At 39.9% G+C, this 12,917-nt stretch overlaps 1 protein-coding gene across 1 annotated transcript in view; it reads right to left on the bottom strand.

Moving 5' to 3' along the window:
• The window catches only part of DPP4 (dipeptidyl peptidase 4), a 44,195-nt gene that overhangs the window by 23,994 nt on the left and 7,284 nt on the right, over nucleotides 1-12,917 (bottom strand). Inside the window, exons 3-10 of the mRNA XM_068407413.1 lie at nucleotides 7,245-7,343; nucleotides 6,584-6,678; nucleotides 6,390-6,464; nucleotides 4,352-4,404; nucleotides 4,180-4,252; nucleotides 2,901-3,021; nucleotides 2,309-2,469; nucleotides 328-431 (exon numbers count right to left, since the gene is read on the bottom strand). Coding sequence (XP_068263514.1) covers nucleotides 328-431; nucleotides 2,309-2,469; nucleotides 2,901-3,021; nucleotides 4,180-4,252; nucleotides 4,352-4,404; nucleotides 6,390-6,464; nucleotides 6,584-6,678; nucleotides 7,245-7,343 — 781 coding nt within the window. The remainder of the gene's footprint in view (nucleotides 1-327; nucleotides 432-2,308; nucleotides 2,470-2,900; nucleotides 3,022-4,179; nucleotides 4,253-4,351; nucleotides 4,405-6,389; nucleotides 6,465-6,583; nucleotides 6,679-7,244; nucleotides 7,344-12,917) is intronic.

Below are 12,917 nucleotides of genomic sequence, written 5' to 3'. Positions count from 1 at the left end.
GGAATACATACATTATAATTTGATTATACCAAAACTTGCTCATATTAAAGTTGCACTGTGAAATGACTTCACCATAGTTAGACTCCACTGAATATGATGAGCCAAGAACTTGTCACATTCTGAATATAACATACATGGAATATGCCATCTATATATAATCACTAGGAGGATAATCTCTGTGCAGATTTTCTCTGGTAACTCTTGTTGCTACCAGAGCTGCACGACTGGGAAAAACTGCCATATACACTGACTATAGGGTAGTCACACATAAAAGCTCCTCCTCTCCCACCAAAAGAAACAAGCAAATATTTAACCAAAATTTCTTACCCTGATTTTATTTCTGCAGGTGGAGAAATTTCAGCAGAGTGGAAAGCAGGAAGCGATTTGGTATCCACAATAAAGAACTGCACAGTTGGATTTGTAGCTCCTGCCTAAAAATAACATTTTTCGTTGTACTTTTGAAGAGAGAATATTCTTAGTGAAACAAGTGTTTGAAACTATAGATGAAGAAATTACTACAGACAGGCAGAACCAGCCAACTTCAAACATCTGAAAAGACAAGTTCCTAAATGCAGTCCCTAAGATCAATACATAAATTATCCTTTGTATATTTTTATATGAAATTGTTAGTTATGTATTTCTAGATAAGAAAGACTACTGCATTTAGAAACATTTGTAACTACATAGGACTTGCTGTACCCAAAACAGTATTTGACCATATCTCATCCCACATGCCACACACAGTATCTACCAGTGAATCAAATCCATTGCTAACAGACAGAAAAGTGCTTTTTCATGGAAACTGATACCTTTAAGTGACCATGTAACAGCTGCCTATACCACAATCAAAGCTGTGACTGCAGCATGTACCCCACTATTTTTAACGTAGTGCTACTAGGTACTGACAGCAATATAACTGTGTCAGTAAGGGCTGCTTCTCCAGAAATTAACTAGCCAAGTCCTCATCACAACTGTTAGGTAGCTGTAGTTGACCCACCTCCAGAAGTCAGCAATATTCCAAACAAAAGGGGTTTGTAATAAAACATGCAATTTAAATTGGCAGTTCATTCCACACCTATGTCTCTTCACAGGCGCCACGCTCAGGGCAGAGCACCTGCAGCCATCAGTGACCCCTCTGGGGAAGGCTCCAAGGGGACAGGCAAAGGCCATGTGCTCCCGAAGCTTTGGGAAGGGTAAGGGAGTGACTGACCATGGCTGCTGCAGAGAAAGATGAACTTGGCACACAGAGGGAGGGCGGCTTTTACACCAGACAAACAGCTGTATCAGTGGAGCAATCAGCTGGCTGTATCGGCTGTTTTGCCCCCGTTAATCAAAAGAGTGAAAATATCTTCCTGAGCTGGCAAGACCAGCATTAGGGGGGATATATAGGTGCTTCAGCCCAACAGAGTACAAAAACCAAACCAGGAACAAAAAGAACTGAAAAAAGCAATGGGCTTGAGATGGTTTCAACCCATATATTCCTTCCCAGCAATGGCGATGCCCAGCATTGTGACGGTGAGCATATTGTGGACACCAGCAATGAGAAACACATTTGTATTGTGATTCAGCAGTATAGTGTAATTGTTGTACTCTAAATGTAATTTGTACTTTTATTGTGCCTTAAGTGCATTGCTCTGTTAAATCAAAATCTCATGTAATGTCAAATAACTTCACACAGGTATATCCTGTATTAAGCATTAAACCCTCCATGTATGGAATATCTGGAAGAACCTGTTTGGAGTGTATTGGACTGATTCTCACACCATTTAGTCCAGTGCCAACTGTGCCATAAGCAGTGGGCACAAAGTCATGTGGGGAGAAAGGAGAAGGAGCTGCACGCACTAAAGGCTTCACTCTCTCAGCTAAAACTGGAAGAGCTTTAGGTGTGGGCAAAGCAACTCTATCAGCAGATTCTTCCCAATATAGGAAGCACCCAACAACTAAAAATGCTACATTAGTTAAAGATTCCATTATCAACACCACGTACAACCAAAACAACGTACATCTGCCAAATGCCTTGTACCAACTTCAACCCCCAAGAGCTTTTTTTATCTCAACATCTACTTGCTACCTCAAAATTTCCTGGTGAAATAACAAAACCTTAAACCATACATTGTTTTTTCTTTTTGCTTTCCCCTGGAGATAATAAAATACTTTAACATTGCCAGATGCTGTTGACTTCAGAAAGAGTAATCACAGCAAGCTGTTGAGGAGAGACAGACAATATTTTCATCAGCAGAAACTGATTAAATGAGACAACGCTCTTAATGAAACTGCAGAACAACCACATATAATAAATAATACAGACCTTGGGATACGGGATTCTAATGGTCTTTGGATACTGCAAGGTGTCCTCAGAGTAAAAGGAATACTCTATAAGAGGAACTTCTGTATCATTAAATGCTGCATATGCCACAAAATTGCCATTTGGAGACCACCACAGAGCAGAATGGGTGCCAAACATTTCCTCTGAAAGAGATGCAAACGCATTTAAGTTATAGTTGATAAGCTGGCTCTTCTATCCTAGGTACTGTTCTCATTAGTTTTTAATAGGATTTTTTTTTTTAACTGAAGTTCAGATACTAAAGTGCAGACTGTTTGTCAGGTTTCTGAAATGAGATGTTAGATCAATGCTTATAAATCTATCATGTGAAGCTAATTCACACACTATGATTTCCAGTGACGCGCTGGAAGTTCAGCAAAATCATTTCTGTTCTTAGATCCTCACACTATCCAGGTATTAAGCTCGGGTAAGGATGCATGCTTCTGTTAAAATCCAGACTTTGATTACTTTGAACTTTGCAATGATAAGAAATGAGACAGCAGTTATAATAAAATAATTACAATAAAACAAAGTTTTTACATCATCATGCAAAGTAAAATATGCTTGATATAGTTACCTTCATAAACCCAATCTGGTATTCCATTGAAAATTTTATTTTCTTCTCCATTTTCAGTAATTTGCACAGGTTCTTCAGTTGGCGAAGCTTTTACATAAACATCATTATTCCAAACATACGCCTGCAAAACATCATTATGATTACAATTACTCTTAGAGTAAATCCTACTTCCTTCCTTTGCCATATCTAGTGGGAAATTTACTTTTACATCATATGACAAAAACTGTCTTTGAACATAACATTTCACCAAATATCACTGATACTTAACAAACTTGAATTACTAATACAAATCATGTGTGGCAACCTAACTTCAGGCCTAGATGCTAAAAACAATCAACTATGATAAATGACATGATTACTGTATCAAGTTTTGAAAACCCTGCCATTCATTTTCTGTTGAGATACAAGCTTATTTTCCTTCATTAGGAGTTGCTTTTCACTAATTTGACTTTCAAAGAAAACTATCAGTACTTTGGTAAAACATTCATGGGGGTCTCAGCATTGCTAATAGATCTGCAAAGATGGGGCATTTCTTCAGTAGCGCTCAGAACTCCTCTAGCTTTTGGCACCTGCCTGCCTCTCTAATCACCCCCGTTTTTCCTCTCCAACAACTGAACAGCACCGTTTTATTACAGAGCTTCACTCTGCAATGCAGAAAGCTCTTTTCAACACCCTTTGCTTCTGTGGTTGGGCTCTACAATCCCTATACTACAAGCAATAAGAATAAATAAATGCCACGTTCTCCTGTGATAGATCTTTAGTCAGATCCAATGCTCACCACAGGAAATGCACAAGCCTTGCAAACAGTGTCTGTCATGATTGCCATGGATCGAGCAGGAAGAAAAGGACAGTGGGAAAGAGTACAAGAGAGATTTTGATCCTCTAATCCCTGTCACATGCATCCATCAACTGTCCATTGCTTATGGTGTAATTAGCAGACAAAAACCACAGTGATGAGTAAGTAGACAATTGTAATGCTGCTGCCTTTGAAAGGCACGAACCACTGTCTGCAACTGTAAAAACATGAAGTCCCTGTGCACTTGTGCATTATATGACTACTGGGGCCACTACTACTTTCAGGAATGCTTTTTCATTAAAGAACAAAACAAAACACACAGAGGGATTTGAGTCTTTCCAGCAAAAATAGTCAATTTGGAAACTAGTTCAGCTACTTCATCTAGCAGCAGGGAAGTCCCAAAACCTCAAGGGCACATACAATGCGAGCTTCCTTGCCATATGTACAAAACCAACTATACATGTTTCACTTATCTTTACTAACCAGTTTGTGACCAACAGGTGACCAGGAAATATATTGTGTATCATTATGTAGTAGTCTGGCATCTATAATAGAACTGGAAAAACAAAAAACAAAATGCAGCTAAGAGAAATCAGTGAAATGTCATTTCATTGCAAAATGTTAAAACTATGTGTTGTGTACAAAAATTACTGACCTGCTATCGAAATCATAGATGTGATATGAAGCTGTATAGGAATGCCTCCACAACTGCAGAAGAATTATTTTAATATTAAGAAAATAAATTTCACCAGAATTCATATCTCTTACAGTTTGAATTACCTCTGAAACCCTCCTCAAGCTTTTGCGTGACAGACAGAACACAACAAATATACAAGGGTAACAAATCTCTGCAAGGTTTAAGAAAAGACTAAATAATCGCTACCCCTCTGGGGTCATCACTTAATACTATGACAGAGGCCACTGACTGATTAAGGACAGAGATATAGAGGCCAGAGATGCTGCAGATTTTCAGAAATCCTTGTAGCTACATGGCAGACTATTGTAGCTATGCACAGTTAATCCTCCTCCTTCTGCCTCACTGGCACACTTGCTGCTTTCTGTCTCATTTTCCATGCTGTATTATTTAACTTGGCATCTTACTGTTTAGTAGTCCTCATAAGTCGCAGCAGTACTTCTGTAGCAGTTCCTCCAGTTCCAAGGTGACCTATTCCCATTCATATTGTCACAGAAATAATCCCTTTCTCTCAGAAACCTGCCTCTTGAAGCCATATCACTCTGTGGGCACTTACAGAGGGAAAGATGATGATGATAACGCAGACACATTTAAATGTATTCATTATGTGGGGCTGAAGAGGTTTGATTTAGCCCACGGTGTTGACATGCTACAATAATGCTACCTTCTATGATGGTTCTTGAAGATTTGTATGAAGATATAAAACAATAACTTAGTACTACAGAGCCAGATGGCTATTACATAAGAGGTGTCTACATCCTCATGATTCATTTCGTTACTCTGTTTCCTTGTAATGAAGATTAATAACATAACTTTCAATCACCCTATTATATAAAGGTTAAAAGATCTTGCTTCAACATTAAAATAAAATTAACTCTTATGACTGCAACAAATAAAATACCATAAAGCAATAAATCACAAGTAGAGGGGATGTCTAGGGTGGCTGGAAAAATATAAGGAATTTTGTGGCCACTAATGATGCAGTGAAAAGTCACACAATTCTGAACAATTTAGAAAGACAAAAGGTAACTGGCATAGTAGTACCTAGCAAGGAAGCTAAAACTGCAAAAAAGTGATGACTGGGTGCATGGATTGTGGCTGGCGCAGTGTGAGAGGCATTCTTGGACTGCAAAGCCAGAACATGCAGACAGAGCTCAGTGACAGTGCTCGAATATTTGTACACTGCACCAGTCAGCACTGAGCTTTTTTACAAACAAAACAGGCAGCTCTCTAGAAAAAAAAGGAAACAACAACAAAGTTACTGGCTTCTCAGTGCACACACTGGAGGGCAAATTACCACCTCCATTAGGTTTCTGTAACTGTCCTCAAGTGGCAGGCAGAGCCAGGTTTTCATGCCAGCTGGCACAAACACAGGTTGACCTTTGTTGCATGGTTCAGCACAAAGCCAGAATGAGGCATTGTGCTGGAGGTTTTTCACGTGCTTCCTGACAGTAGGGAACAAGGACACCCAAGTCCACTCCAAGCACAAGAGGACAGCCTTCTCTCGTAAGCACATGCTGCTTTTCATTCACCTCAGTTTTAACTCTTATGTCCTAACACCACAATGTAACAGCCATTTATATACATAGCATATATGCACACACATATGTATACAAGCATATCTACTCATCACTTCTTACCCACACAACTCCTTGAACAGTCATGCCTATCTACTCTTCTAGCTTGTCTCCCCAGACAAACCAGCCAGCCTCACTCTCCTTGTGGTATCTCTCCATCCACTTTTTATCCAGCTTCTTTTCTCAGGCAGTCATCTCTCTTCTGCCAAGCTCACACACACCACCAGTCTCTTCTCCTCCTCCTGCCTGCTCAACTTCACTCTTCCCCTGCAGACATCCATCTCATTCATCCATCCTCCTGCATTTCCCTCACATTCTCTCAGCCTCTGCCATCCCCTAGTTTCAAGGCCACCTTCTCGCTCAGTTGTTCCCAAACCTTTATTTCCCAGCTTCATCCTCATAGACACGAAGTGCACTTGTACCTTTGTATAGCTGTACTGCAGAAGAGCAAACTTTTGGTCAGGAGACAATATAACTGTGGTTGCTTTGTATTTATCCTGTCAACAAAGGGCAAAAGGAACATATAAAGCACAGATTCCAAAGAAATATGCAGAACAACATATTGAAATCAATACCTTTCCCAATGCCTGCATATATTACATAAAAGTCAACATACTAATGTTGTATTCGCCAAGATTACTGAAGATGTTCCGGTTTCAGCATCGATACGTAGGATGTCCCCATTAGCTGTTTTGTGAAGATACTGATTTCCTAAAAGAACAAGAGAGCTGCTAATAAACAGTAAGTAAAATGCTCATCAGTTACTTCCCTTTTCCCCTTATGTTTTTAAGCAGAAAATAAAATTCAAAAATCTGATCAACATTGTGTTTCCCACTTCTGCAATGAAAGGATGCTTATAGCACAAGAACATTCACTAAATGTAGTCCTGGGGCTCACAGCCTCTGCCTTCTGGCATCGCTTTCCCTTGGGGCACTAGGCATATTCAAAACGAAAAGCGCCCTGTATCCTCCTGTTCCCCGATAGCCTGATGCACAGGAAGCTGACACACTTCAGAGTATAACATGCTTCTACAACAAAGCATAGAAGTAAGTATGCTCTTTTAGCAGTAGGAGAATATAGCTTGCTGTGAATGCGAACATCTATCTAAGGGGAAAAAAAAAAAATCACAACTATTTGAGCTACACATCTTTCTATAATAGCACCAACAAATTAACTTTTTTTTTCCAGGATACAGTAGTCACCTCAGCACGAAGATACGTGTTTACTGAAGGCAGGACATTTTCTTTACATTCATGCTGTATGTAGAAATGAATTACCTGAAATCCACTGCAAATTATGTGTTCTGTACTTATAGTCATCATTCAAGTAATTCTGTAGAGTATATGTGCTTCGTGAATCAGGCTCAGAGGTACTTTCTGAAAGAGATGGAAGAGAGATTTTGATGTTGCTGCAAACTTTTCCACCCCAGCTTCTCAACCTGACCACTAAGTGTTTTTTTTGTTGCCAGTTATTGATGTGTTTTAGCTAACCAGCTCTAAAGTACTAGCAGTAAGAAGGCTCTAAAGTTTTACTGCAAGATAAATTCAGCAAGCATAAAATAAAGCAGTATCAGTGAGATCACTCAAAAAACTTATGTAAAAATTACCAATGTCTCTGCTGCTATTTTACTTTAAGGTACACAAGAGCTGTTATCTTTTGAGTAAATGTAAATATCTTTTTTGACAGTGACAAAAATAAACAGAAGACCTCTGGCCCTCTTATCTCTGGAAATGCATACTTGTACTTCTCAAAAATTGGAAAGAAGTGGTCTTAGTGCCTTTCCTAGCTATGCTTACTCTGGGAACTTCGCTGCAGCACCCTGACTGCTAATATTTGCGTAAGACATCAATTGTGGGGTGGATCATGCAAAGCAGAGACATATATGCTTATGTTTGAGAGTGGTGGATGGATAAGGCTGTCCAGATGAAAGAAATGTGGCAGCCATGTAAACAGATGTACAGACCTCAAACGATACCCTAAAATTAAAGCGGCTACTGTACTTTATCACATATTCTGTAAGGTTGCTGTTCCCGAGTCCTTCGATTGTGAATCATCTGCTTATCATTAAACTCAAATTTCAGAAATGTCTCATATAAAAAAAAATCTGAGGAGCAGCAAAATTTTCAGGGAAGGTCTAATTTAAAAAAAAAATAAATCATAAAAACTTACTGATAAGCTTATGATGAAATAACTGGTTAAATATTCAACCCTCTCTTGAGGTGTTTTTCACCAAGGTATCTTAAATGTTTACTGCAACATTACTATTTTGACTGCAAAATTAAAGCCAAGTAACCAGGTTACTTTGAAAAGACTGAGTGAAACTTTGAACCCAGTTAAGCTAATGAGTTTGGTCATCAGCTCCAGTGCACTGCAGTCAACTTCTACGAAAAATATTTCTTTCTTACTGGCTGCAGTGCACAAGCTACTCTTTTCAAAGTCTGAAAGGTTCAAATAATAATAATAAAAAAAATTAGTTTATGAGTCTTTGTGATCTTTTTCCTCTGAAAACAAAGACCACAATTTTAAAATTCAGGTGTGCAATTCTCTCCCCACTTCCTCCCTTGCCTTTTTTTTTTTTTTTTGAAATGGAAACCTAAAAACTATCCTCATTCAAATCTACACAGTCCAGAAGTGAAGCAATTTTTATTTCAACTGGCTAAATCATTCCTTTTTTGTTACTACCAGTACAAATCAAAAGACCTAGGATAAAAACAATTGAAAAGAACACTCAAGTACAGACGTGATGACTGATGAGCCAAGATAATAACTTGCCCCTATCAATTCTGAAAGTCCCAGTCTTTGAGATACTTTTAAATAGACAGCCTCTTCCATTATTATGCTGAAGAAGAAAAAGAGTGCAAAGACCTTGGAGACACACAGAAAAGCATCTCACAATAATTTTTGCAGGTTATCTTTCTGCAGGTTAAATACATGTGACATCTGGAACACGTCAGGAAGATATTTATACAAGCTATTACAGTTTTACTCTTATTTCCAAACAATAAGCACATTGCATATATACAGCACAGACTGTACAGCCATTGCTGCAATAGAAGTCAAGAGCCATAACAAACGATAATTTTAGTCTAAGATGCTCAGCAAAGGGTAAAAAAATTGCTTGCTCAATTCCATCTGAAATTTGACTGTTCCAAGAAATTACTAGTCTAGATTTCTTGCTCATGAAATTTCCATAAGAATATTAATTTCTCAAATTATTCTATATTAACTGAACATTTAATTTGATGGATTATGAACAAGTGTGCATTTCATATTCATGCACAGTTGTCTAGTTGGGAATATCACTTCTTTCCTTCCTAATTGAATAAGTGTAATTTTCAATTAGAGGAGCTTCAGAAAGCAACAAAACTCTCTCTTGGAAAAGGAGGAGCAATTTAAGACAGGTGGCTGATGAACAGGTTTAGGGATTTTTCCAAACTGATGAATGTTTTTCCCCCTGGTGACATACACATTTTGCTGAGGTCTCATTACTAAAAATCAGGCCACTATTAAGATTTCTTGGCTGTGTATAAAATTAAAATTTCATTTTCTGTCAACACCTTCCACATAGTAACTGAATATGAAAACATACGCCAAGCTGTAAGGGTATAGTCATAAAAGTTCTAGTCGAAGTATTTTCTTAATTTGCGAGATAGGCCACTACCAGTATGTTCTTACTTACCCACACTATGCCATCAACCAAAGATACTCAACATACACTGAATTCTGCATTTTGGTTCTTCTTGTTCAGATTCCATTTGAAAAAAAGTGTCAAACAGGTTTATTTTGACAAAATAAAGTAGTTGTTGACATTCAAGAGCATTTTACTGGCTTTGAAGATTGGATACAGGTCAATGTATGTTCATATTTTTGCAAAATAGCTTTTCACTCTCAGGCTCCTCAGAGAGGCTGTGAAGGCTGAATTTTTGTGCTGTTTTTCTTTTTTGACTATTTCAGATACAGACTTATTTTTCTAAATTCAAAATGACTAGCTCTTCATCTTCACCCTATTCTCATCCCCAGCAGCACATACATATTTCCACTGCCATAATGGCATACTGGAAATATTTACCTCACAATACCTCTGTTACAACAGCAAAAACTTAAGTAAGTCCTTCTGGGAAGAAGGCTCTTAACCTTTTATGTAAGTAGTACTCATATGAAGTTGATGAAAGAGTTTTGTTTCAATTTAGTTTTTTTTTAATATGTCACCCTTTCTCAAGAGAAAAATTGAGTTGGTTTCTGTAGGTGTAAGGTGTAAAGTAAACAAGAAGTTAACTATTGTGTAAGGTTTATGGTATGACACATCACCATAGCAAAATCTAAAGTTGTTGACAAATTACTTTTGGTATATGTATTGTTTATTCCCCCATGTCAAGGCACATTTTACTAATTTCCATATGTAATAAAAAAGAGCAAGAAATTATGTAACTGACTTAAAAGAGATGGAAAGCGATAAAATCAGTAATAAGAGAAGCTTCGCTGCATGTTCACCACTACCAAGAGAGACTGGAAGAACCGCAACAAGGCAAAGACGAGTACAAGCATGATGCTCAGCAATAATGAGAAAGAAAGGGATAGAGAAACAATAAAATTCAGAAAAGGTGAATGAGTACCATTATCTTTAAGTGACAGTAAAACAAGAGCAAGAATGATCTGTAATCTAAGAATGTAATTTAGGAGCAGCGTGAGAGATGCAAGAAGGGAAACCTGACTGATTCAGTAGTTAGTCAGAAAAGTGACATTTCAGGCTATTTTTTCCAAATCTTCCTTCTTCCCTGTTTCTCTTCTAATGTGTGTAAAAAAGCACTCAAAAACCTTCCCCCTACACTCAAGCCCCCATTTACTGCCTGAGATACTTGATAATTAAGCGCACAGAAATGTATTTCTAGCAAATAATAAAGTAAAATGACTCTGCTGGGTCAGGCCAAGGTTCGCTTAACGCAGAATCGCATCTGGTTCCCAGTGGCTGATACTGGCCATCCAGTAGAGACCATAACCAACGGGGGAGCACCGTGACACCTCCTGGGGCAGTTCACCCAGGCGTCACTCTCTGGGGCTGCAGAGACTTCCCCAGAGGGAGGTAATCATTAACTTTGTAATCAATAGCTCTCGAATCCCTCTCAAATTTGCCCCATCTCATGCAAAGCAAGGAAATAAAAATAGCAGAAGTGTTTTACAGATAGCAATCCACTGCTGGTAATTTTTTTTTATATTATGTTACTCAACATTTGAATTAAGGTACATAACCCAGTTAAATGACAGTTACAGAAGTCAAGGACATACAACAGGAAAACATTTCCATTGTCTATCTTTTCCTTCACTACCTAAAAAAGTAATATATCCACACATAACACGATGACTACAAGGATCCTGTAATGCAGAGCAAGGTGCATGAACACATCGGGAAAATAGAATAGTTACAACAGTTGGATTCAAGCCAAAAGACTGTTTGGTCACACCAATCTATAGCATGCTGTATCTATTTGAATCTAACTTCAAAGATCAGTTTCTGATCCTGTCTCCATTTAGCCCACACCCAGGGCTAAACAATAACCAGTTGTTCTATCACCCAATGTCCCTTACCCAACCGAGAGAGGGAACTGGGAAAAGAAGGGAGACTCATGGGTTGAAATTTAAACAGATATAATGCCCAGAGGGGAGAGGGAGACTCAGCAGTGACTGGGTGTGTCCCAGGGCAGGGGAGGCCGCAGCTGTTTGCAGCTCGTTGGGGAGGGCACTGACTCCCTCCCAGTGCACAAGGCGAGGAAGGCACCAAGGAGCTGTGAACCAGGGGTGTCACCAACAGGTATTTCCCAGCTCAGTGAAAGAACAATGGTATCTACCCGGCGGAAGAAGACCAAAATGGATGTGGGAACCCAGACAGAGCTCCCACGGAAGGAGGCGATGGTGCAGGTCGCAGGCTGCAGGGAATGCTTCAGCGTCTCTGTGGTGTCAGGGGGCTGTGTGCGCTGTGAGCAAGTAGATGATCTGCTTGGCCGAGCGGCACAGCTGCAAAGCCAGGTTGAAAGGCTTCAAGCCGAAGTAAAAAGGCTTAGGAGCATTCGGGAGGCTGAAATGGAGATAGACTGGTGGAGCCAGGCTCTGCCCTCCCTGCAACAAAAATGGGAGCACCTGCCGGAGAGCTCCCAGGATCGAGGGACCCCTGTACTCTGCCCCTCTCAGGTGGAAAACGATAACCTAGAGGAGAACAATAACCTAGAGGAGAGGAGTGAGTGGAGACAAGTCTATGGCCGTGGCAAAAGGCGAGTGTCCTCCTTGCCTACCTCGCCTCCACAGGTGCCTCTGAGCAATAGATATGAAGCCCTAGTGGAATACAGCCGGTCCAATGGGGATGTGGTGGAGAGGCAACCTATATCAGAGGTCCCACCACAGTCAGAAAAACCTGACAGGCGTATAGCTACCTCCTCCACAAGGAAGAAGAGAAGAGTTTTAGTGGTTGGAGACTCCTTTCTAAAGGGATCTGAGGGCCCAATATGCAGAGCTGACCCCCATCACAGGGAGGTCTGCAGCCTGCCTGGGGCCCGAATCAGGGATATCACCAGGCAACTCCCCAACCTGGTGAAGGCCACAGACTACTACCCCCTGCTCATCTTCCAGACAGGTGGGGAAGAAGCTGCATCCCGTAGTCTGAGGGGGATGAAGAAAGACTACAAGGCCCTAGGACGGTTGGTGAAAGAGTCTGGGGCACAAGTTGTTTTCTCCTCCCTCCTTCCATTTTCAGGTGATGACGTGGGATGGAATAGTAGGATTCTCTCTATTAACGCCTGGCTACGAGACTGGTGCTACAGGCAGGGCTTTGGGTTCTTTGATAATGGCTGGTTTTATAAGACACCAGGCGTGACAGTGATACATGGGAAAGGTTTATGTCGTAGGGGCAAAAGGGTTCTGGGACAGGAGTTAGCAGGGATCATTCGGAGAGCTTTAAACTA

This window comes from Nyctibius grandis, chromosome 9 (genome assembly GCF_013368605.1).
Source record: "Nyctibius grandis isolate bNycGra1 chromosome 9, bNycGra1.pri, whole genome shotgun sequence".
NCBI lineage: Eukaryota > Metazoa > Chordata > Aves > Nyctibiiformes > Nyctibiidae > Nyctibius > Nyctibius grandis.
This window is presented reverse-complemented; position numbering and strand designations above follow the sequence as displayed.